This window comes from Nymphaea colorata, chromosome 10 (genome assembly GCF_008831285.2).
Source record: "Nymphaea colorata isolate Beijing-Zhang1983 chromosome 10, ASM883128v2, whole genome shotgun sequence".
Classification (NCBI taxonomy): domain Eukaryota; kingdom Viridiplantae; phylum Streptophyta; class Magnoliopsida; order Nymphaeales; family Nymphaeaceae; genus Nymphaea; species Nymphaea colorata.
In genome coordinates this window covers 14,384,591-14,410,587 of record NC_045147.1, presented here as the reverse complement: position 1 = coordinate 14,410,587, position 25,997 = coordinate 14,384,591, and the positions used below count along the sequence as shown (strand labels likewise).

The following is a 25,997-nucleotide window of genomic DNA, read 5'->3' as shown; positions in this document are numbered from 1 at the left end:
TTATCAATCAAAATCCGTATTGTACCAGCCAACGAATTTGACACACACGCAATGACTTTTCATTGACGGGAACCACGATACGAGCTAACTTCATAAATTTCTTAGCCCCGCCGGCGTGAAGATCGAACCGCCGAAGACAGTGTCTGGGTCCGGTTGGCTCGGGGACATGTTCGTCATTTTTGTTGTAGTCCCACTCTTTGACTCCGACAGAAAGAGCCGGAGACCAGATCACGCGCTGCCTATAAATTTCTCCGTGCCCCCATTTTTCTGTGTCACTCTCACTCTCAATTTCTTGTTCCTTTGAGCCCTAGAATCTCCCGTCGCTCAGATCTCTTTCGGCGCGTCAGATTTCTTCTTCCCTGAGAAACCCTAGTCTTATTTATCGCCTTCCTCCGAGCCCCCACATCGTTCTCCTCGTCGCCCCGAGACTTGCTCTCATCATCTTGTCATCGGTATTTGTCTGTGCGCCTGGTTTGAAGTTTGCTGGCCTTGCTATTTTCCCGGTCGATTAGGGTTTTCTGTTCGAATATTGTTTCCGTTCGATGGTGAAGACTCTGGATATGACGTTGGAAGACATTATCAAAACCAACAGGAGGAACGGCGGGGCCAGAGGCCGAGGCCGAGGCCGTGGTGGTGGGGTTGGTGGTGGTGGTAGTGGTAGTGGTGGTGGTGGGCGAGGAGGCAGAGGCGGCGGGTTTGGTCGCACAAGGGGCGCCGGTCGGGCAGGTTTGAGGCAGGGGCCGCTCCGGGTGAATGTTCGGCCCTCATCATATGCGATCGCCAAGGCAAGCCAAATACCCATAAGCTTAAGGTCTTTTTGCTTTAAAAGGTACTGCCGTTCCCAAGTCGGTTCGACTGAAGATGTTCCGGTCATGGGAGAACGTCTATAATTGGGGCATCGTGGGCGGCAGTCGTCGGTATTATGAGTATTGTTTGATCGCCTACAGGGAGCCGATTGATGGCCCTTTACATTTTCTAAACTGTGATTGATGCAATACAAAAAGGTTTACTTAGTGCATCCTTGTGATGCAAATATTTTGATTCTAGTGGCTTCTTCTACTACTAGTAGTACTGCTTCTAGTATGTTATAGGGGTTCCTTTGAGTTCATGGAAAATTTTTTCATCATCATCATCTCTATCATTGACTTTTGAGGAGCCCGGCGCTGTTACTGTTAAGTGGTTGTTGTGCTGACATTCTTATTCTGCCGATGTGGGTATTGCTCGCCCTTTTTCGTTCATCACCAGACTTTCAGCAGATCAAAGGATATGATATGGCAGCATGATTTGTTTGAGGATAGCTTGCGAGCCGCTGGCATTGATATGGGGGCAAAATTATACATTTCAAACCTTGATTACGGGGTGACAAATGAGGATATTAAGGTGGGCAACGTTTGGAGAAAGCTAGCACGATCTGTTGACAGACGGTTCTTATATTTATGGCCCCATTATTCAACACTGTTTTGGCGTTGCTTTTTCAGGAGCTTTTTTCGGAGATTGGAGACATCAGACATTTTGCAGTACATTATGACCGTAGTGGTCGCTCAACTGTACGGTTTCCGCTTTAATTGTACAAACTTCATCATTATGTGTCTGACGTACAGTCATGAACGCCATTTTAAGTGTTGTGTCCATGTCATTTGCTTGATGCAGATTGTTTCTTAGGTTTTCGTGTATGTAATTGATCAATTTGATACCGTGTTTGTACTGAGAACATCGTTACTTGTTACAAATATCTTTCATGGGAAAATATCGGCCAGGTTTTTCTCGAGTGCTTTTTGGGAATGTTGTTTTTCTCAGGAAAATCTTCACAATTTTTTTAAAAATAAAAAAGCATAAACCATTAATTTTTTTTTTTTAAATTAACATTTTGTGAAAAAATCGTGATAAAATCACAAGATTTTGGTTATGAGATATTTCAAACTCTCAATACTTTTTCCGGATTATTTGTTTTATTTGATTTTCTCATAAATATCATGAAATTTTCAAAAATCTCGTGATATCTGTGACACTCTTTTGACATATTGTCACAAACACTGTCAGGTAGTGTTTCTAGGTCATTTTGCTTGCTGCAGTGCCTCTTAAATTTTCCTATACAATATACATGGTAATTCGTTGACTTGAAACCAACTTTGTACTGAGCACATTACTTTTTTTTACAGTTTTCTGTTTGACATACTGTCATAATTGCCGTCAAGTAGTGTTTTCAAGTTATTTGTTTGCTGCCATGTGCATCTTAGATATTCCCATGTGTTGTGATTGTTATTGATCGATCCATGCAGTGGAAGAATATGCTTGTTAGTTGTTGTATAGTGGATCTTGCTTTGTTTTGCTTGTAAAGTTCATTTTGCTTGCTGCAGTGTCTATTAAATTTTCCTATACATGGCAATTCGATGACTTGAAACCAACTTCGTACTGAGCATATTATTTTTCTACATTTTTCTGTTCGACATACTTTCATGACTCATACTTGCTGTCAAGTAGTGTTTTCAAGTCATTTTTCTGCTGCCACGTGCATCTTAAATATTCCTATGCATTATAATTGTTATTGATCGATCCATGCAATGGAAGAATATGCCTGTTAGATAGTGGGTCTTGCTTTGTTTTGCTTGTAAGGAAGCTGGTCCACATGTGCATGTATTATTTCCTTTCCTTTTTTATTTGTTGGAGGTTGTGCTCTGGTCGTAGCTTCTAACCTCAATGATTGTAGTGATTTTGTACTTCCAATCTTGCTAGTGCATGTTATCATCCTTGCTTTCCATAGGAATCTTGGTTAAAGTGATGATGTTACTTGTGGTGGTTAATTTTCTGATTAATCATCTAATTGAGAAGCTTTTTTTTTTTCCAACGGGTGCTAGCTGAAAAGTGAAAACAGTCATGATCTATTAATGAGGCTGCTTTGCTAAAATGGAAGGTTATAACAATTTAGGGACTTGTGTTTGCCATTGATGGCACACAAGGATATTATGAGTACTAAAATATTCAGAATGCAAACTATAGATACTTGATACTTCGTACCAATTGGACAGCTCCTTTTTTCTTTTGGTTCCCCATTCTTAATCAAGACGTGATCTTCTCCAGACTTGCATATTTACATTTCCCAACAGAATTCTGAACTTATGGTCTCAAATTAGAGAAGTGCTTCTAGCGTACGTCGACTGGTCATTCCAAGGCTCATTTCTTGCAAAATTAAGAACATAGGTCAGATCTATTTAAGTAGTTTAAAACTTTTAAAGAACCATGGAAAAAATAACCGAAACTCCCTGCATGGAAGTAGGACTTCTGTATGGGTTAGCCCTCATCCTTTTGGTAACAACAAAATGTTTTTTCTTATTTTTTTGGTTGCCAGTTATCTGCTTCTTGAATTCATTTTTCTCAATCTCTTAAAGAAGCTGAATTCTTCTAACTTGTATGGAAGAATTGGTTGTTCCTTAGGCATTGTTGTAATTTTGTGGGGTGTTTGAGTGGGTATGATGACTTTGACCTATCATGGAGTACCTTGTGTGTCAATGGGAGACCACCTGAATTCATAAGAATCTGAATTTGTGTGTCAATGCTAGTGATTAGCATTCACATTCCACATCACCTCTTTAACCTATGTCAGTGCTTCCTTCATCTGTCCTTCTCTAACTTCATCATGCATGTAACAATTTGGGAACACTTGTTTACTTAAGGCTTTTTCATAGCCACAAATATCGCAGTATTAATAAAGAAATAAAGAAAACGATAAATGAGTAAATATGGCGATATATGGAAAAAACGTTAAAAATGATTTTAACGCGTTTTTGCGATTTTTCATTTATTTTTTTTATTTCATTTTCTGTTTTTTTTTTAACTTTTGTTTGATTGTTTTATTTCCTTTTGTTTTAAGTATTTAACATGACCTCCTCCGAAATGCAATACAATACTTATTAGTTTTCCATTTATTGAATTTTTACCGAACATCTTGATTTTTTATTATTTTAAAAAACTCCGTGATTTTCCCAATAAAATAGTTTTGCCAAAAAATACCTAAGAAAAACCATGTCGATAAAAATCTGGGAACGATATTTGTGGCTATGGGCCTTTCATACTTCAGTGTGCAAGAATTTTGGGAACAACTGTTCCTTCTTTAGCTCTAATTTCTTTGTGCAACAACATTATGAACTGCGTCAAATGGTTGCATCTTACAATCACCAGTCTGGAGAATCTTTAAAAGATGTGGGTTCAAGAACAAGACCATGTACACACACACACAGAGAGTAAGATTTTGAGCAAACAAACACATATTTGTTGTCTTCGTAGAATATGAATTAAAAAAAAAAACAAGAGTACCAGATATCATTTTTTCATGTCCAAGCCGTATCCTGCATCTCCACCAGTGTCCATCCAGGTAAACATGGGTGCAGCACCCTTCCAAGCGAGTCTGTGTGATGTAGGTCAGGAAGTCTTGCATAAATTACATTAATATCTCCAGTTCTCATTCTGCATCATATTCTATGTTACAAATCCTGAAGTTTGATTGATCATATATTGGGAAATTTTCATGGGGGGATCATAGGCATCAAAATGCTTCTTGCTGCTAGAGAGAGGCTGTGCTAGTTGTACAGGTGCTTTCAGAGGAGAAGCTTTCTAGTAGAATGTGGGCCTGATGATGGTTTTCAGGGGCTTCCGTTCTTCAAAGGACAGGGTTTTTAATTTGGGATATTGTCGCAATGTTATTGGAATTTATTTTTATGGGTTGCTGTTAACTTTATCATAAAGTTTGCTTTCCTTATGAAAATGCAGGGAATTCAAAAAGTTTGAAGATATATAAAAAAATAGAAAAATTGATGAACAAGAGTTTTCTACTAATTTTGTAAGAAAATGTTAACAACTGTTCAAAATGGCCTTAGAATTTTAAATTAAACTGACAATGGAAAACAGTAAAGGATTTTTTTTAAGGAAAACACTCTGATATTTATGTTGACAATATTTTAGAAAACATTACACGATCAAATTTCTTCTTTTTGGTGATAAAATCAGAATATTCAAACAACTATTTCTGATATTTGGGACTGTGGTTTAGGGGTTTTTTCTGCCTTTAATTGCCTATGTGAATTTAAGGCTTCACAGAACCAAGACAGTGGAGTACTCAAGTGATGGACGCTAGAAGCATTTGGATGTCATTGTTTGGTATCTTCTTATGACTCCAAGACATACTTGAATGGAAAAATGATGTTCTGGAAATGACTTGAAAAAGCGTTGTTCAGAAACAGTTGGATCCACTAATAAATTCTGTAAATGCCAGCTTAACTTGGTAAGATGGATAACCACATAATAAGAGGCAAAGACTCTTCAAGCATTGCCTTTTGTGTTCTGAGATATTCCTCAGTAATGAAGGCTGGATCCTGCTTCTAGCATTAGCCCCTTCTTCATGCATTGGACAATCTCTTTTGCCGTACCAAATTTATCTCAAAGTAGACATATTTCAGCTTCTGTGCTTCTGAATTGCAATGTCAATGACTTTGCTTGTGCACTACCTCCGCCTATTATTTGTGTCTAATCTTTAGACCTTTTTGTTCTCTCATTTAATTTCTGTCACTATCTGGTTACTTAGTTTTCTAGCTGTATTGGTTTTGATGATCTGTAAAATTTGGCATGAACTTGACGTTGCAGTTTCTGATCATCAGGGCACAGCAGAAGTTGTATATTCAAAGCGAAGTGATGCGATAGCAGCCATGAAGCGTTACAACAATGTTTCATTGGATGGGAAACCAATGAAGATAGAATTGATTGGTAATGATACTGGTGTCCCCGTTTCAGCTCGTGTTAAGGTCACCGGTGGAGCTAATGGAAGAGGCCGGAGGACAGTGGTTATGGAGTGAGTGAAGATCTTCACATATATCTGTCATTCTATTGCTAATATTTGCCTTCATTTTATAATGATGGGTATGTCCTCCTATTGCCTACTCGGTGTACATGTTGAAGAGGGCTTGCATCTTGATTAGAAAGAGATATAATCATGTTACTGACCTGAAATATGGTAATTTAACCTTGTTTGGGAGCTGCAAATGGTAAGATGATGATGATTATCCATAGGGGATTCAATGAATATTTTATGCCTTTGATCTGCCATGCTTGTTCTGTTTGGAAGCGATGTGGGAGATCGAAAGGGTGTGCATGGAAATATGGAATTCCAGCTGCTTTCTAGAGAGAATGTTGTCAATAGATCCATTCATCTCCATTTTTATTCTAATTGCCTCTCACTTCCAAGCAGTCTTAAGTTTATTGTAGGTAAAATATAGTCACGTTAGTTAATGAGTTTGGCAAAATTGTAAGCTGTAGTATAGAATAATCAAGCAAGCAGATTTTCAAGTTAACCTTATCTACGTATTTCTTTTTGCGCATGCTAAAGGTGCTGTTGAATTAAAGCATGGGGATCTTCATTAGTTGCAGTAAACACAAAATGGTCCTTCTTTACCAGTGCCTCCTTTTCAATCCTTTTTTACTGTGCAGATTATTTTTGGATGGCCGGGAGAATGAATTGAAAGAAGCTACTGTGCTGTGCCTTGTTATGTTCCTTGCTGAGATCAGGCTGAAAGCATTACTGTTATGTGCCTGTCTACATGTGTGTGTCAATGGTCAGATGAGTGAGGATGGCACAGATTCCATCCATTATAGTAATAGTTTTAGTAGCCTAATTGCTACTTTGCATAACTACTCTTTTCTTATTTTGGAATCTGACGCACTTGGACTATCTGTTCTTTGCTGAGATAGGCTGAAAATATGCCGTTATGTATATGTATGCATGTGTGTGTGAATGGTTGGTGTTGGCTTGTGGTGCTCCTCTCATTGCAATTCTGGGTTCTACTTTGACTCTTTGCATGTTTCTGACTATAAATCTTGGGCTAATACTTTTCCGCTGGAGTTGAAAATATCCTAATGAAAGAATGTTTACAGGCCTGAGCGAGGTCGAATTGCTGGAGTGGCTAATGCCCTGAATCCTAATGTGGGGTAAGCATACAATTTGCTATTTGTTTTTCCAACCACTTGTGGCATTTCAATGGAAATCCGAATCTATACATCTGGATGTGTTCAAGCTTGCAACAACCTTGCTCAATTGTTAAAATCTAAGGGGTGATAAAGGTTTGATTGTGGGATAGAATATTTGTAGGGGAAAGGTCTGCTTCTAAAATTTTTTTCTTTCATTTTGTTCCCCTTGATAAATATTTATCTAGTCCTATATCAGGCGGGGTCAGTTTTGCAAAATATGTGAAGAAGAAATTGGTCAAACGTTAAGTCTTTTTTCTGGTTGATTTAAGTTTTTTGGAAAATCTGGCGTTAAAACCCTTTCTATAACTGAATGAAATGGCGACTAGTTGTTTTTGTGGTGTTTAACGTGCTTTTCTCTATGCTTGATTTTGGGTGGAACAATAAATTTTACGTTCCCTTTAGGTTCATCTTATCTGCATCATCTAGTTAAGTGGGGATAAGCTGGGAAGTCTAATTTTTGTGTGCAACATACTTTTTCTATATGCGCACATGGCCAGATTTAATTCAACCACTCAAAATTGCTATGGATCTGTCTCATTGTATGTGTTCTCTCTCATTTGATCAGAGGGTTCCGTGGAGGTCGAGGTCGTGGTCGTGGTCGTGGTCAGAGCCGTGGTGGCTGGGGCCGGGGTCGGGGTCGTGGCCGTGGCCGTGGCAATGCTGCTGCACGAGGTGGGCGTGGAAGGAGGCAGCTGCAGGATAAATCTGCAGATGATTTGGATAAGGAATTGGAGGAGTACCATGCTGAAGCCATGCAAACTAATTAAGCAGTTGCATGTCTCTTGCCAGGTGTGGAATAGGGTGGTGGTACTGGTGGGTTGCTTGTAAAATAGGGAATGAACTTGATTAGGTGGTTGGCTAATGTACGTTCTAGGCTTGCTTCCCTGCTTTAACAATATTTTCCTCGTTCGGGCTGAGATGGTGAATGTTCAGATTCCATATAGCTGGTGAAAGTTAGCATATGCTTAGTTGCTTCTCTATGGGCGACCTACATTTTGCAGTCTAAGGTCGGCGCCTCTTTTGTTTCTTAACCCATTGTCTTTCAGTCTCTTTTTATGCATTGTTTTTAATAGGTGATTTCCTCCATTTTTGCCTAGTGTTATATTTTTCTAATGAATCACTACTTTCAGCCTTCCGATCAGGAAGATCTGTCTACGTAACCATGTAATTTGGGCTAGGATGTTCAGAAGATTGGTAATTTGCCCTTTTAGCAGTCAGGGTTTTGTGAAAATAAAAATTCTTTTTAGTTTTTTTAGATCATTTCGGTTGGGCTAACCGATTAGGAACAAACAGCCGCTCTTTCAGATTACGCGCAAATAAGGTCATCCGCTAGGGATTTGAAGAATGTTTGCTACCGGGAACTTATGCTTCTTGGTTGACGTACCGTCGGCGGCACGTCGCCAAGCCAATCAAGATCCCGTGTCCCGCTGGGAAACCAGGTGATTGATTTTAATCTCTACCAAATTATGTGAACTCTTATGTGGATGTTGCTCTTGGTGTTGGATTCTTGCGCTTTAAATATTAACGACTCATTTGTGACATTATTGGACACCGCTGATCTCGTCGCGAGAACTCCTTTTGTGGCGGTTGTCTCTCGGTGTAGTTGTTGAGTTGGCTATCGGCTCATTTACCTGGCAGCCGACTTTTCGTAGGCGGTTGCTCAGGTTAGCATGATCGGAAGATCGCGACTAATTGGTAAAAGTTAGTCGATTGTTTCAAGTCAAAACGAAGTGTTTATGTTTTGTTTCCGGTGCAACCGTGCAAATGGGCTGGGAGGATCACTCCCTTAATTTGTTCAAAAGAATTAAAAAATGTATAAAGAATATGCATCCTTAGCCCCTTTAGCCAGTCGACCATTCAACAGCGCAGAATGCAAATCAATTCTGCCCTGCAAAACTTTAGCTGCCTCTTAGGCACGATTACAATGAACCAAAACGAAATTGGGCAGGATTGCAATGAACCAGAAGAAATTTCTTCCTCAAAAAGATTGGATCCCTGAGACCATGAGGATCTCCTTTATACATTTAACCCATGAACTTTTCCATCCTATCAGGTTGTGAAACACACGCCACTTCAGAAAAATGCTGCAAAGTTCTCAAAATTCTGATCAGAACTTCCTTTGCATTCCATCTCATGTTGGCTATGTTGGCTGGAATCTCCAAACCATTTGCATCAAATAATGACCAGGCAACACCCAATACCCAATTCGACCTATCCTCACTCGGCAAATTTTTTTAATCGGGCTAGCCCAGGTATCAAATGACCAAGCCCGGCCCATCACGGGCTGAGTACCCAACTGCCCATTTCGTACCTGGCCCGTTGCTCACACTTAGTTGTAATTAAACGATTGTATTTTGTGATAGTTTGCCCATAAGAAAATAATAAATTGTATGATTTAAAACCTTTCCCTCCATTTCTCTATCTCCTCCCTCTTTTCTTTTTGTGTACACTGGCATTGATTCACTGCTGCATTTTCTATCTCATCTTCGCGCAGGACGGGCTTGGAAACGATGTACTGATTCTTATTTGAAAATGGTAGTCCAATTGCCGTTGAATCGCCAACAGGTTCACCTGTTTCATACGTGAGGTCCTATGAACATGAGGAGCCGATTGTCGACGTCTATGCTGACCTCTTGATCGAGCAGGTATCTTGTCAACATTTTTGTTGAACACCGTTGGTGGGGATTCCCTTTTCCTGTTGAATTGTGGCCTTTGACCCTCAAGCCAAGTTCAAATTCGTGGCGGTTCTTGCTGTCATCGAAGCTTGAAATATCACTATCAAGGATATATATGTATGTACATTGACCTATTCGTTGGCGTTCAAATTTGTTGCGAGGACTTGGGAGCTCATTTCACATGAGAGGGCACAGGTTGAAATTGTTGCTTGTTTGTTGGAGAACAGTTTGCTGCGTTTAAAGGCCTTCGAAGCAGCCGTGGAGCATTAAATATGTAGTTAATAAATTTTCAGTTGGCTTTAAGACTGTGACTCGGTTCTTATAGGGCTGTTCCGTATAACTGGACTCAGGTCCACTAATATCTAACATGCAAATTCAAAGTTTCATATTGGTCTCCACCCCAAAAAGCTTGGAGGAGAAGTTAGTCAGCGTGGAAGGGTCCAACGACTTAATGTATAATATAGAAAAGTCCAAGGTCGGACCTTCCTCTTCCAACTTTGAATCCATGGTTTATGGTTTTTAATATGTAGTATAGATTTTAAAACTGTGTTGTTGAGATCTTAAGGATTTCTCAATTCACATCTTTTTATGCAATTTTGAATCTATCTAGGCCCCACCTAGGGTCACACATTATTAATTTTTTTCTTCTCTCTTTCTACCTCTTAAAGAGAGAGACAAAGAGAGAGAAAATAAGTAGAAGCAGTGCCTTAATTGCTACGCCCATTAAGAATCATTGTGTCCCTTGACTTTTTTACATACCCGTGGTTGAGAAAAAGGAGACGCCGGGTGGGGAGGAAGAATGGGGAAACCAGCTGCCATTTAAGCGAGAGACCAATCCGCCAATGTGAGTTGGAGTAAAGAATAACATTAAAATAGAATTATTTTACCTTTTGAAAGGAAGGTAACTTAGATGTTACGTCATTCTACCTGCGATCTGCGATGTACAAATATTTTAACAAATAACCTGCTTTAATTATAAAAATTGAAACAAAGATATTTTGTTGGCATATACTTGTCCCCTGTTCAGTGAGTCAAAGTAAACTCCATGGCTTCTTGTGGGTAATTCGAAATCCATGATCTTGCCTTCTAGTTCTCAGCCCCTATATGTTGAACAGGCACAACCGACCCCTATGTGGATGGTACAAGGCTCAGACATGAACAACGATGGTGACCACAGCTCAAACCAACATGTGGGGTTTAAGGGTAAATTTGGGGCCTAACCCATCCATGTGGAAGGAAAAATAAAATGAAAAAGAATTGTTGTTCATATTCTTCAACCTCTAGTGGTTCACCAACTCATTCTTCCTTCTTGTTCTCTCTTTTCAACATTTAAAGTAGAAAAAAGAATGCTTCTCTTTTCCATCTCTTTTCTGTGAAACATTTATCTGCTTTCAGTTTATGTGCATAATTATAAGTTTAATGATATTTTTGCTGTTAACTTAACGGTAAACCCGATGGAAGACAATTGATGTTAAGAGTCTTTATAGTCAACCATCAGAGATTTAGGGGCTGATTGGCATTGAGAACAAGGCGTAAATGTTTCATGAATCGATCTTAGATTTGAGGTAAATTCATGAAACATTGGAGCAAGTGTTGCATGAAAGTACTCTAATTTTGAGGTAGATTCATGAAACACTTACGTAATGTTCTTAATAACAAATGACCCTTTAGGCGTGTTTTTCAATAACACTAAAAATTCATGTTTTCCTTTCTGGGAGTGGCCGAAACAAAGTTCCGCCACATATATATTCAATTCCAATAGATTTTGAAAAGGAAAAAGTCCAAGAAACGCTGGTCAACTACCTCCAAGGAAGGCCTTTTCATGGCTCTAAGCAACAGTTGTTCATTCTCTTACAGACATGAAGAAGTCTACTTAGTCGTTAACCCAACGTGAAATTGCCCAGACTGGATAGTTGGCTTTTGGTTGAAGCACTATTGAAGTAAAGGATTTTACTGTGCTGCACGCAACTTGGGATGTAAGAAATTGGCATCAGCTCTTGGAAAGAAAGACTAACAATCTCTCTGGTTCCAATTTCATGCATTCATTATTATGTAAGTTAAATATTGATCCTCGTGAGCAGATTGATCAAAACTAATGATCAGGAACTAAAGATTGCTTTAATGAGGGCATTTAACTTCTCCAGTTCGCGAGAGCATCACATGGTGCTGGCAAATTTTTCATCCAATTTAGACAAAGGCGGAGCTAGAAATTTCTTATTGCAGGGGTTGAATTACAGTTTCAAAATTTTAACAGAGGCCCAAGTACAACTTTTTGGCCCCTACCAGCCCCTAGGTTTAGATCAAAGGGGGATCGGATCTCTAACTTGGATCCAATTTTCTTGCTGCCCATTAAAAAATTCCTTGTAGAGTACTAAGTTTTGCTGAAATGGTACAAGTTTCTTGATCATCCATGTCAAATATTCTATTTCATTAGGTTCATCTTAGCTTGGTAACTAAGGTTAAGATCTTAAAAAAAGGATTCTTAGCCAACTTATAGTTGATATAATGTAGTGGGCAGCACTGGATAATCTCAGTGGAACTGTTTTCTAATCACAAGCATCAAATGATGCAGAATACAGCTACCAACCGATTGCAACTTGAGCAGATCTAAACTGGCAGGTTGGATCTGGATCCGATTTGCCTCCGACCACTGTCAGGTCACATAGACCTTTCCTTGATCAATACACAACTTAAATTTTAACTAATATCCAACAAGATTAGAGATCTCAAGGAGTTGGACTAAATTATTTAAATGTAGACGGAGGATTGAGGAGGAAGCCTTGTAAGAACCCCAACTCGTTTTCTCCTTCTGGGTGGTTGACCTGCCTGATCCGAACATGTATGTAGCAAGTTTGACGACCTCGAAAAGTATGATACTTGCACCGTTCTATTCTATACCAACTATTCCGTCTGAAAATTCAACAGTTTTTGTTCATCCTTTTCTTCTTCCTGAATAAATCTCGGACCCACCTTGAATGTCTGATCAAATTCTCTTTTGACTACGCCAAACCAGGGAATAATCTGAAATGCTGCCGTGGGTTTTATCGGTTCAAGTCCGGTGGTAGAGCTAGAAATTTTTCATGAGAATCGCCGGTTTCAAAATTTTGATAAGGGCCAAAATATCATTTTACAATTTTTTTTATATAGGATACATCATTTTTTAATTTATATGTAAATTTAAGTTTTTTATTTTGCTGAATGTATCTTTATTTTTTTTAAGAAAACAACTTTGTTATTTTAGACCTGATAAAAATTTTGTCATTTCAAACCAGAAAATGATATTTATGACTATCACATTATTCTGAGACAAATTCCAACCCAGATCCCACTTTAAGATCCAAAACATAGAAAAGAGAAGGGAGGGAAAAAAAAAAAAAAAAAAAAAGACATTTGATTGAGGCATGGTCGGTCGGTGGGCCCACGGCATGCTGGGTCCTTTGGAGATCAGTGGGACCCACTGAGACCGACCATCTTTTTCCGAGATTTGGATCCCCTCCTTCAAATGGGTCTCACCAGTCACCAGCCAGCTTTCGTGTTTGGACAATAGCTAAATAAGACAAACAGTCCTGGGGAAAAAGAATCAAGCGTGTGTGGCTGCTACAACCAATCCAGGCTCTTGAAGGCAAAAGGAAGTCCACCTCCCCATTTCCATACCCAAAAGCAAGAAGCATTGAGTATTTCAGGTGGAACTACTCACCGATTAAACACGCTTAGCTGGTCATAGATAAGATCCAGCTCATACACCCCTCCTTTATTTATATATATAAACACACAAGCGTGCGATATGATAAATTTACCGTTTTGTCCATTAAAAATATAAAAGAAAAAATAAACTTAAAAAATCATGGTTGTCAGCTTTTGAAGAACAAGCGAGTTTTATAAGAATGAAAACGTAGATTGGTAACTTTTAAAATGAAACATTTATTTATATGGATTCCTAGCTTTTTGTATATATATATATATATATATATACTTGGATGCCGATAGGGTCCGAACCAATGGTCTGCGAGCCTCCTTATGTCAATGCTGTCTCAGCGTTTGACATGAAAGTCAAAATGAACGATTTTATTATCATTTAAATGGTTTAGTTGCACATCACTTGCAGCTGGGGCTCTGATAAAGATGATGATGATTAAATATGGTTTCATAAAAAAACTTCAGACATCTTAAACATATCCGTGAGAATTGAATGAGTTGATTTACCCGAGAGTTTGCTCCTTGTCAGAATGATACGGGAGTTGAATCAACCGATTCAACGATTAGGTTGAATTGCTTGGCAATGGATTAAAAAAAACAATTTCTCGAAACATGAAAAGGAATTGGATTCTGCCCTTTTTCAACTGATAATTTTATCTCGAAGAAAAAAGAAAAGATTACAATGTTGACGTTGCCTCGACGCGACGTCGGGAAGCGTTATTGCTCAATCAGCAAGAGCAGGTGACTTTTCAATGCATTGGAGGTGGACGATGAAACCAGCCAGCTTGGAAAATGATTCATAAATACGTTCGCTATATTGCTCGTTTACAAAGACAGTATGTTTTATATCTCGGCAAATGTGTTCTCCTTTTCTCTTTTACAATGTGTACCTAATCGAGTTTTAGTACAGCGTGGGCCATCATTTTTTACAAGCAATTGAAAAACTTGTTTCCATGTCGCGATCAAACAACTTCAAATTTTCCCTGATAAACGATTCACGCAGAACACACCTCTAAAGTTCAATTTCCAACAAAAACCAAAAAATAATAGAAAAAGGTGATCTATATTCAATAATTTCTCATTTCCACTGGTACCAACTGTTTTATCCACCCACATGATCAGAAAATAAGATGGCATCTTGCTAATATATATATATATATAACTAGCAAGTATTAGCAAACTCTCCATAGATCATGCCGAGAAAAACATCCAAACTCATGACTCTTCTTCCACGTGAATCTGTGGGAGAATTCCTTGGGAGCACTGCACCTTGAGACTTTTTAGCAGCTTCAGCCAAAGAACTAAACAGAGTGGATGAGGATTGCAGCAGGACCAACCCACATGGCTAGGTGGCAGCAGCAATTATTGCAGACGGCCCCCTGTTTCTTCCTTTTTCACGAGCTTCGTTGGCATAAATATCAAAGTGAGCAGAAAAAAGTAATGATCCAGCCACACACTGCTCAGAGTACAGAATTAAAAAAAAGAGCAAAAACAAAAGAGAAATGCAGGTCTTGGTAGTTGTTGCTGCCTTTTGTGCTGTTACTTCCTTTTAGTGAATCAACAGAGGACAAAGATCATGTTAATCATGATGCATAGGTATACGATTACTGAAATAAAGCACTCCTTGACCTTGGGAAGACAGAACAATGCCCTTTGGAGAAGGGGTTCTCAGAAAAAACTTATCACTGTTCTGACATGCCAAGCACATGGTACTTCCTGCTCTTTACAGCGCAGTGATTTTACCAAATTCACTCGTATGGAAGACAAGCGGTTGATGAAAATTTACAGTGCCCACGTGATACAGTTATTAGTAGATAGATTCTGAACCCACTTTAGGGACGCCAGCTTCCTAATGACTATAATCACGGCGAATGAAACCAAACGGTTTGTGTCAAAATCATGGTCGTAGCAGTTCAATTGAGGTTTAAAGTCCTGAATGTCTTAGTTCACAATAACAATGAGAAGAAACTTTACTCCAAAAGGAAAAAAAAATGAAAAATTACAACCATTCCTCTAGGCAGATTAAAAAAAGAAAAAAGAAAAGTAATTACAAGAAGCATTGAGAAGTCCCCAATCCTCATTGCAAAAGACCAAACGCATTTAAGCCCCTTCTTCTTCCTCCCCATTATTCCTCCTCCAAAATCACATAAAGCCCATCGAAGGAGAAAGCAGAGGAAACAAGAAATGAAAGAACAGAAAAGAGAGAGAGAAAAAAAGAAAAAGAAAAAGAAAACAACATACCACGGTGAGGATGGTGAAAGGATAATGGACAAACTTTAATCTCCCTTTAACCAATGCTTTCTAAACCACCAACTTCTTGTTTACTTTCGTTCCCTGCCTTTCAAACAGCCAAACAGGCTAAGGAGCAGGGGCAGCACTACTTGTATCCTCGATAGAGTGGGTAGTCCTCTGTGAAGAGTGTGCCGTTTCTTCGTCGTCATGGATACTGGTAATGTTTCGCCGTAGCTCCTCGATTCTCTTCACCACTTCTGCCATCGATGGCCGCTGATCAGGGTAGGTTGCTGCACAGTCCATGGCCAATTGCAGCAGCTGAACCATGTCCTCTTCCACATTCTGGTATCTCAAAAGCTCGAGATCAAACACCTCTGAGGTCCATTCCTCCCGCACCACAGACTGTACCCATCTTGGCAGGTCTACGCCCTCCTCATTGAGCAAAGCATGAGCAGGCGGTTTACCAGTCAAGAGCTCGAGAAGCAGAACTCCAAAACTGTAGACATCTGCTTTCTGGGAAATTCGAGTCGGGTCGGTCACCTCTGGTGCTCGGTAGCCGATTACACGGTTAGCAGCTGGTGCAGCAGAAACCAGCGTGACGAGACCAAAATCGGACACGCAACTATCATATTCTCTAGTTAACAAGATGTTGGACGACTTGATGTTGCCATGGGAAATGCTGGCACCTTGAGAATGGAGATATTCGATACCCTTTGCTGCTCCCAGGGCGATCCGGGACCTTGATTCCCAGTTCAGTGGTGTTCTACCTGCTCCTCTGCTTCCTGTTCATGTTGCCATTCTATCAGAAGAAGAAGAAGAAGAAGAAGAAGAAAGGAAATACAGCCATATTTGCAGCTGAATTAAGAAAAGGGTTGCCAATAAAACCTGACAAATTCAAGGCGAAATGTGCGTATGCAATAGAAAGAGATGCAAAATACGTAACGAAAGAGGGTTGCCTTAAGGTCAACACGCCGAGCCAACTATGTAGTGATTAATTACTGACAATAACACAGACCAGCTGAATGTAGAACGTCAACAAGAACGAAAAAGTAAGGTGCAGAACAACGTAAAAAATCAACTGATATAAAGAGCAAAGCGAGCAATCAAATAAGAAACAGACCTGGACCACGAAACGAATCCTAAGACCAGAACCAGTAAAAAATAAAGTCCATAAGGATAGGACAAGCACAATGACGATTAAAAGAGCTATCACCAGCAAATCATTTGGGAAAGCAAGAATAGACAACAGCTGTGAAGGGGGGAAAAAGAACAAGAGGGAAAAATGGAGGAATTTATGCATGATCTTCTAAAGAAACACGAAAGGAGATAGTTAGAAGATGACCATCCAACAAAATCATGACTGAAGCGAGATGAAGTAAAGCAGAAGAAAGACGAAGACAAAAATCAAGGAAAAAGTAGAACCACCATCTCATTCACTGAAAAAGATACGAAAGAGTTAGAAAAGGAAAACTGGAAAAGCATTACTAACGCCAGCACAGAAACAAGATAATCGACGGAAGCACCCACCGTGGAGCAATGCAGAGAGGCTACCCATGGGCATGTAATCATAGACAAGGAGTTTCTCCTCCTTGGAGTAATAGTAAGCACGCAAAGGAACAAGATTGCTGTTCATCATCGATCCGATTCTCTCAATCTGTGCCGCGAATTCCCTCTGGTTCAAGTTCACATCCTTCAACCTCTTCACTGCAACGACTGTCCCATCTTCAAGCACAGCCTTATAGGCCGTTCCGAACGTCCCCTTCCCCAGAACCTCTGCTGAAGCTCTGAGCAGGTCCTCCAGATCGAAACCCCCCTTGGCCCCGGGGAAGAAGACCAACCGCTTCGGGGGTCCAGCACCACCGATGTCTGCCTTAGCCACTGAACTGGCCTCCCTAATACCGCTACCACCCACATTTTCCTCTTCCACATCCAGAGACTTCTCTTGTGCTGCCGGATCCAGCGACTTCGCAGGGGGCATATCGATCGCGCCCGTCTTCCGTTGGCTGCTCTTCTTCTTAAAGCACACCAAGCAGATTATCAGCAGCACAATTGCCGCCACAACGCAGGCAATGACGATCCCAGCAATGGCCGCACCAGAGAGCCTCCTGTGCCGTTTGCCGCCGCCACCATTACCACCAGCACCAGCACCTCCTCCTCCTGGGCTGTTGCTCCCAGGGGGAGGCGCGGTTCCTGGGCAGGGAGCGAGGGGAGCGCCGCAGAGGGCGAAGTTGCCAAGGAATGAGTTGGCTCCATGACGGCCAATGACGGCAGGGATGGAGCCATTGAGCTGGTTCGAGGAGACGTTGAACAGGGAGAGGTTGGGGAGACGGAGGTCGGGAACAGGTCCCCTGAGGGAGTTCGACTGGAGAAGGAGGGTAGCCAGCCTGGTGAGGTTATTGAAGGCGAGAGGGATGCTGCCACTGAAATTATTTCCGGAGAGGTCGAGCCGGACGAGCTTCTGGAGGCTAAAGATCGCCGGTGGGATTGGACCCGAAAGGCGGTTATGCTGCAGGTAGATGTTGCGGAGGGAAGCGGCACCGGCGAGGTCGGACGGGAGGGGGCCGGAGAGAGCATTGTAACGCAGGCTGATGGTGCGAAGGGCGGTGAGGGAGCCCAGCACCCCAGAAGGGAAATTGCCGATCAAGCCTGTGCCGGGCAGGCGGAGCACCACCACCCGTCCGTCGGCGCACACCACCCCCTGCCACGAGCAGGGAGTGGTATCATTCTGGTTCCACGGGAGGAACCGCCCCACCGCCGAACGGAAGGTAAGAAGCGCGGCCTTGTCGCCAGCCAAGTCTGCTCTTCCCGGCGGCAGGAAGCTTGCAAAGAGGAGGAGGAGGAAGAGGCAAAAGGCGGGTCGGAGTCCGCAGGAAGTGGCCGTCGGCGCCATCATGGTGTCGACGGATGGTGGTGGTTTTGGAGGGAGTGCAGACCGGTTTTATGATTTGGCGTTCTAGAAGAGAGAAGAGGGAGAAAGACACAAATAGAAAGACAGACCTAAGATTTTAATATTTGCTGGCCGGAGGAAGGACGGACGGCACAGGGAAGGGAGGGAGAAGGTGAGCTTCGAGTAAATGGACTGATGGGCAGCGAGAGAAAACGGGAAAGCGTTTCACAAGGAGGCAATAGATGGTAGAGAGAGAAAGTATCACCTTGAGAGATTAGAGTGATGGGTGGGTCCCTAGAGAGAGAAAGTGGGACAGTATTTTCAAGTCTCCTGGAGGAAATGGGTAGAGAGAGAAAGAGAGTGGTGTAATTATACTTTAGAGAGAGAGAGAGCAATTTCCACCATTTCTTTTTGGTGTGCAGCGTGCAATCGATGGATGGGTAGAGGGAGAAAGAGCGCGAAGTGGTCAAAGAAGGGTCAGGTCAGGAGGAGGTCTCCTCCTGAGATGAAGTGTAGAGAGAGAAAGAGGTAAATACTCTGGAATTTTAACCGCGCTCCATAAACTTTCCCTTTTTGCTTTTCTTGCTTTATTTTCTCTTTTTCCTTTTGCAGAGAGGGCGGAAAATTGCTCTTTACTCTTTGCGACTTTAGTGCCTTTTATTTATCTCTTCCTGTTTTCCCTTTTCTTTTTCAATCAACGGAACGGCGAATTCTTGCTAACGGCGTTTTAGGGTTCCGTAAAACCTGGTGGTCTCATTATTTTGTTTGTCCGAATGACGAAGTTATTTTGATAAGTTTTCCGATATAAAAGATAAAAGAATTGCTTCGGTCTATCATTTACGGAAAGGCGCACAGAGTTTTCTATTTTGCATTTAGGCGTGCTAATTTATCTAAATGTATTTCCCCCTCAGTGGAATGGTTGTTGGTTGGGGAGTGGCTCAATTACTCAGCTCACAATCAATGGTCGCCTTTAAAGGCGTTACGGGACATCCAATCACGAAACAAGCTGTCCCCTCACACACATTCTCTCTCAGCTCTCGCTTCCTTTCCTTTGTAGGTAAGAGAATGGTTGATTGAGATTAGGGGTTGCAAAAGGAGCGGATTAATTTAGATCGGACTTTGTTTCCCGTATTTTATTTACTTTTCCTTTTTTAAAAAATATACCCAAGATTAACGCCATAACTCCAAATACTTATTTCTATATTTCGCGTCGAATTAAATTTTCTTGGTGATGCAATGAACGGCTTCAATGTGTATTATAGCTCGTTTGGATTTAAAGTTGACTCCGTCTCTATCTTTATATTCGATTGTCACTCGGAGTTGATCTTTTCCCTCACTCTGATTCGGACACTGGATCCGCATGATATTAGACGTAAGAATTCATATTCAAGCCAATTTTATGTTGTAAATTAAGTCCTCACTCGGTGATCAGATCATCTGAATCTTCTCCATTGTCAATCTTAATTGACATTCATGTGAGTCTCGATATGAATGGACTATGATTTTTTCATTGAGAGGGCTGAACTATACTTTCAAAATTTTGATAGAGACAGAAATCAGTTAAATGATTTTTTAAAAAATTACATGTAAAACAAAAAAAAATAGGTTTTTTTGGTGTCTTTCTTTGCATAATCTGATATAAGTCTTTTAACACTTTATTTTGACTGTAAAATCTCTGTATACTAAGCAGTTTCTTGGGCTCTTCCTAGACAACATACACCAAGTTTTCAAAGACTTGATCTGAACGTCGGCCCCTGGATTCCCTACCATGCTAAGAAGCATATCCAGTTTTACTGACCTTTCTCATGTGGATACCAAGTAGATGTATAATGCAGAATTGAATGGAAATCATATCCATCTAAGATCAGATCAGATGGTAGAGATTAAGTTGAATCAGTAGAAACCAAGCTATGTATGTTTCCAAAAGGTGGTAATAATACTCCTCAAAAGAAGGCAAGGTGTCTCGATTAGGGAAACTCATTTGTTTCGGAGTATTTCCTTTCATTCATTTCCAGCCAAACACACTTTTGTGAAGGATTTTATGTTTTTTTCCTTTTCCCTCCATCCAAATATCCTCATAAGTCTTTTTTTTCTTTTCCTTTCCATTCATTTTCTATCAATCCAAGCATGATATAAAATCGATAGTGTATGTGATTCCCATTCAATTTCATAGTTAATCGTGTGTATATATACGTATATGAAAAATTAAATGGTGACTTTTGTTTTTTAGAGTTGCCCAACTATTTAATATCCAGGACAGTTAAGAGAAAAGCAAAAAAAAAAAAAATGATGTTATTTTCATCATTTAGTATTATGTACTGAGTTAGATAAAATGATCAACCTTCAGGTCTGCAACTGTGCATTGAACAATATGAAAGTCAAAGAACTCATACAAACATGATGGTCAAACTATTTCTAACACAAAACCTTTAATGAGCGGATTCATGCTTTTCCCTGTCAGATTCCGTCAAACCACAAGCCCCTCTCTCTACAGCCACACGTTGTTGAAACATTCTGGTCATTTCAGATTCCATTGTTATTATCACTGTCCATTTCTCTTGGCAAAATCGGCAAAGCAGAGTCCCAATTTGGTGTGAAGTCCACTGAGAAATTAAGAACTTGTTCCAAACTGATGTACGCTGGTCTGCGCGTTTTGTTCATAGAGTTCATACTTTTCTTAAGATCATATGTCCTGTTGGGCAGTTTGACGATGAGAAGTGTAGATTTATAGAACACTATAACATAGTTTTTTTTTTTCTTTTTTTAAAGGATATATTTGCGTCGTCAATCTATTATACCTGATTCATGAAACCACTTGTTACCATGCCAAGATGATAAAAAATAATATAATTACAGCACAAGTCAATTTTTCACCAAGTTTTTTTTTTTTTTTTTTTGGTTTTCTAAGGAGCCCGGAGCCTGAATTTCAGTCACCGGTGTACCCTGGTCTCAGAATTTGCATTTAAAATTGGAAATATCTGACACAGTCTGTTTGGGGAGAGGAATCAAAGTCCCATATTCGCGTTGTAACCAAAGAAAGTGGTCGCCGGAAAGGAAATGTGACTTTTGTGAATGTTTTGGAAGCCCTGGATCTTCTCGACACGGTTGCCAAATAGCCCAAATCAATGTCTTATGAGACCTTCGATTTTATTTGACAGTTTCTGCACTCGTCCCTGCTGATAATGTCAGCAACTGTTTATCTAATCCAGCGTTTGATCCACCTTCGAATTTGAGAAAGCGAACAACATTCATGGGAAAATGAATCGATTTTCCATTTCCCATGTCGTGTATGCTCATTGGTTTCTACAACATTGGCTAACACGATTGTTAAGAAATATCAGGTTTTTAAGTAATAAGTTTAAATTTATTTTTAAACTATTATTTAATTAACTTCTAACATGTTTGCTTTCCACCTTCTGAACCTGAAGCCAGTAGCGTAGCAACAAGTTGCTCACACCAGTCTCTTAAAATTTCTTTATTTTTAAATGAAAATCTTAAATATTTATCTTTATATATATAAGTGTCCCACCAAATTTGAATATTTTTAAACAAGTGCGCTTACAGCGAATTTGTTTGGCTCCGCTACTGCCTGAAGCCGTTGGAATATATATCAGGGAAGGTGCCATATGAAAGGTGGACTCCATAGTTGAATCAATGGGCTGGCGTTTCATTGTGGCCCTCAATGCGAAATTTCCACCGTCTCATATGAAGACGGCTGATTGTTTCATATGAAAGGGAGCTAGGAATCGGAAAGTGAATCCATTGAGGTGTTTGTTTCACACTATCTTTCCCTGGCAGGTTGAATGTGGCTGTCGACATAGAAAATGATTGTTGAGACCACATTATGAGTGGAAAATCTTCACTTTCCCATGCAAACTATAGAGTGCCTCTTCACTTAGGCGAACACTTTTCATTTGACCATTCCCTTCACATGAGAATGGCATCTATTGAGAGAGATACCTGGAAGGGGTTGAAGCTCATTTCTCTTTTCCCTTACCCCCAGAGGTGCAGGGTTGTTAATGGGAAGCAGAACACGTGTCAACTAAAGTATTGTGCATCTACCATTTGTAGTCCAAAAAAATTGTGCCCTTAAAATTGTTTGTCTAACCAGTTATGCTATGCCATTCAAGGGAGACCGGCTTCTGCTCCGGATCGACAGGTCATTAGAAAGAACTCGAGCATTGATACTTCACAATAATAAGCAAGCTCTAAACTTGAGACCTCCCATCCTAAGTCAAGTAGGAAGCAAAACCAATGGGCTGTTTGGTACATCTCTTCTCCACGAACCAAAATGATTTTTAAAAGGAACAAGAGAAACAAAAGAAAGAATGAAGGTCATGAGTTCAACCGAAACATCTTCCCTCCATGAATGAAAAAGTTTTGCAGGTAAAACTAATGAAAAAGTTAAACTAAAGTGACCAAGTTTAATGCACAGCAAAAGCTTTGTCTTATTTGAGAGAAGTAATAAAAAATGAGAAGAGATTCCACCACTATTGGCAATAAAAAGCAAATTTGTCTGAGCTATCAAACAGACAGTGAGCGGTAAAGATTACATTCTTTGTAGTTGTTTCCATGTATGGGTTTATCTTAGAAATCAAGAAAATCACTGCCTTTTCCTAAAACGAATCCTCCCCAAACACCAATACATGTTCTGAGCTGTTAATTTGCTTCATTTGAATGAAGTAGCAGCCTGACCATGCCGAACATGTAGCTTTACTTTCCCGGGAAGAAAAACACAGTGTTACAGCAGACCAATAGAAAGGCATCTCTGCTTCTACCAAAACTCGATCTGAAATCCAATTTGAACTGATTTTTCTTCGCTCGCTCACCTTTTTTTGAGTTGTTCTTTCTATAACCATCCACTCTCCCTAGAATTGTTTGCATTCTAGAGAGGGAGAGATTTGAAAATATGGTTTGGGAGTTCTGCCATTATTGGTTGGGAGCAGGCGCATGCCCGGGACTCCCGTGCTTCATCTTGGATTCTTCCACCTTGCACAACTCACATTTGCTTCCTCCACCCAACTTCAAATCAATCCAACCTCATTCATCATGAATCCACTGAAAAAGTGGCGTACACTTGCCAACGCACCAACACCTTTATATATATATATATATATATACGACTTTGACTTTTTAAAATCACTCGATCATATATTAGAACCGTCTTATTTATAATGTTAAGAAAACCAACAAGAAAAGTTTGAAGGTTATTTTTATCATTTAATATTTTGTTCATATTAGATAAATGGTTTCATTAGATTGTTAGGTATTTTAGATAGCTAGATTCATCATTCACTCATATATATATATATATATATATATATAAAGAGATGAAATCCTCTCATCCTCTCATCTTTCGGAGCTGCATCCAGTTACAACTGTCCGATGTAATGCATCGAGCGGTGTTGCATCAGGCAGTATATTTAATCATGCGTGGATGGAGATCCGGATGGTTAAAAGATTTCACCTCATATATATGTGCGTGTCTTAGTGTATTGTCCATCTAGTTTTTCTCACAATGCAAGGTACTTTTGCTCTGGTCTGAAAATCTAGATGCGTTCAGCTTGGACAACAACTGTTTATTGGCGTTTTCTCTACAAAAAAAAAATGTTTTTTACCATATAAAATTCAATCAAAGTACCTTGTTAGATGCTGGGAATTCAAAAGCGGAGCTTACTGAATCAACCTGATATCACATTTGCTGCACGCAAGAAGTATTAAAGAAAAACAAAACAATTGCACACGAAAGAGACTTGAACCTTATATTAATAAGAAAACTAAATCCCCACGTCTGACCGTCCTGAAAACACGCAAAACACACATACGCATGACTAAAAAGTTTAAGATTCAGTGAGTTTGGTACATTCCTAAACTCCATAAACAGCGGTTGTCAGAAAAGGCACTCTGGTAGAGATTACGGCTGCGCTGGAAAGATTATAACTACTCTTGCTTTTTCTTAGGGACAATTATGTATAAGCTGCATCTTCCATATGTTCACTGGGAAGATATTACTTCGTTCATGGGCCAGTTTGTCGTGATTTTCAGTGACTGATGGCAGTTTTTCCTGAAGTTTTGTTTTTACAATATTCTTTGAATTACATTGGGGTTGAATGCTGCAGTTTTTTTGGGTGAACATTATTTCATCCTACCATACCGACGCCCCCATTCAATCCCTCGTCCCCCAAGAGTACTAAACTTACTTTGGTGTGTCGGGATGCCACCCGCCATGCTTCAACTGCGCTAGTGACCCCCTCTTTGTTTTTACAGCTTCAAGCATTGGCGCTCTGTAAATTAGAAAGAAGAACTAGCCACTTACCAGCCCTGCCCCAACTATTGTGCCAACTCTCTTGGTAGTTAGTTTTTTATTGGTAAATTTAACAAAGCTGCATCTACTTGGCAAAGGGGTCTAATTTTAAACCTTCAACGTAACGTAGATCGAAATCTAAAAAAGGTGGAGAAAAAATAAATCCAACATACCAATTATTGATCAAAAGACCATGAAAAATAATCTCAGTTACATCAAGGGATTTGAATGCACGCCTTCCAAAAGAATTTGAGTTCTTAAACTATTGCCCTGTCTTACAAGGGTTCTCCTTGTTATTCGCGAGCCCAGAAGAAGCTTTCCACCACTGTCAAAAGCAACCTGCTTTTTCAAAAGGCTATTTAACAAAGAAGCTTTGAGTCACTGCAAAAGCTTTTTACATGCTCCGTTCTTACTGCTTTTCTCCCTTTCAAGAGGAGATCGAGGGTTCAGGAACTAGACCATTGGTAAGATTCATGCAAAGAAGCAGGATGACAATAAAATGCACAAATGAGACACGAGAAAGAAACAAACAAGAGAAAACACAAATATCCTCAACTGTTTTTATGCTTCGTTGGTTAGAGTGCGTCACTGCGCTTACTTGGAGCATCCAAAGCCCAAGCTCGGCGACCAGAACAAGTGATACACATAAACACACTGCTTCGCTTATAAAGCATCGTTTAGATATGCGAGTGCGATGAAAAAGAACAGATCTTGATAGGCTGCAGGAATCAATTGTGTGACATAGAAAAGATGCATTGAACATGGTATTCCTGTCACCAAATGTTTCGTTCCGCATTTGGGACACTTTGTGAGTGTCCTATAAAACTGCACTAAAGATTAAGGCAAGTTCATGGAACAATAGTTCTACTGTTTCATAAACTTGCCACAATTTTAAAGCAGATTCATGGAACAATCACAAAATGTCCAAAGGTTGATGACCCAAAAATCATGATCAGGATTACCTTGAAAAGTATAATAATAATATTCTCTCAAAGATATGTATTACCAAAGCAAAAAAAAAAAAAAGCACTCACAAAGAAATGCAGAGCAGGTTGGGCTGCAGCCTAAGCAAAAGAAGAGAGTGAAGGAGCACTCTGTTTTTATAAAGTCCAGAGGAAACGAGTATTATGGTGTTCATGTATGCAGGTAACTCTTTGTCTAACGCATTAAGATGAGGCACAGAAATTGACCC

General features: G+C 40.0%; 2 protein-coding genes across 2 annotated transcripts; one reads left to right on the top strand and one right to left on the bottom strand.

Annotated features, from left to right (window-relative positions):
• The first annotated feature begins 259 nt into the window (after nt 1-259).
• Nucleotides 260-7,989, top strand: LOC116262297 (THO complex subunit 4D-like). Its single transcript, XM_031641526.2, has 6 exons — nt 260-785; nt 1,246-1,380; nt 1,479-1,547; nt 5,649-5,839; nt 6,919-6,972; nt 7,577-7,989. The coding sequence occupies exons 1-6, from the start codon at nt 543-545 to the stop codon at nt 7,776-7,778; spliced, it is 894 nt and encodes a 297-aa protein (XP_031497386.1). The 5' UTR covers nt 260-542; the 3' UTR covers nt 7,779-7,989.
• Nucleotides 7,990-15,323: 7,334 nt separating this feature from the next.
• Nucleotides 15,324-18,793, bottom strand: LOC116262292 (probable inactive receptor kinase At1g48480). Its single transcript, XM_031641517.2, has 2 exons — nt 17,142-18,793; nt 15,324-16,396 (listed from the first exon to the last, which is right to left on the bottom strand). Exons 1-2 carry the CDS (start codon nt 18,505-18,507, stop codon nt 15,741-15,743), a joined length of 2,022 nt encoding a protein of 673 aa, XP_031497377.1. The 5' UTR covers nt 18,508-18,793; the 3' UTR covers nt 15,324-15,740.
• Between the last annotated feature and the right edge of the window lie 7,204 nt (nt 18,794-25,997).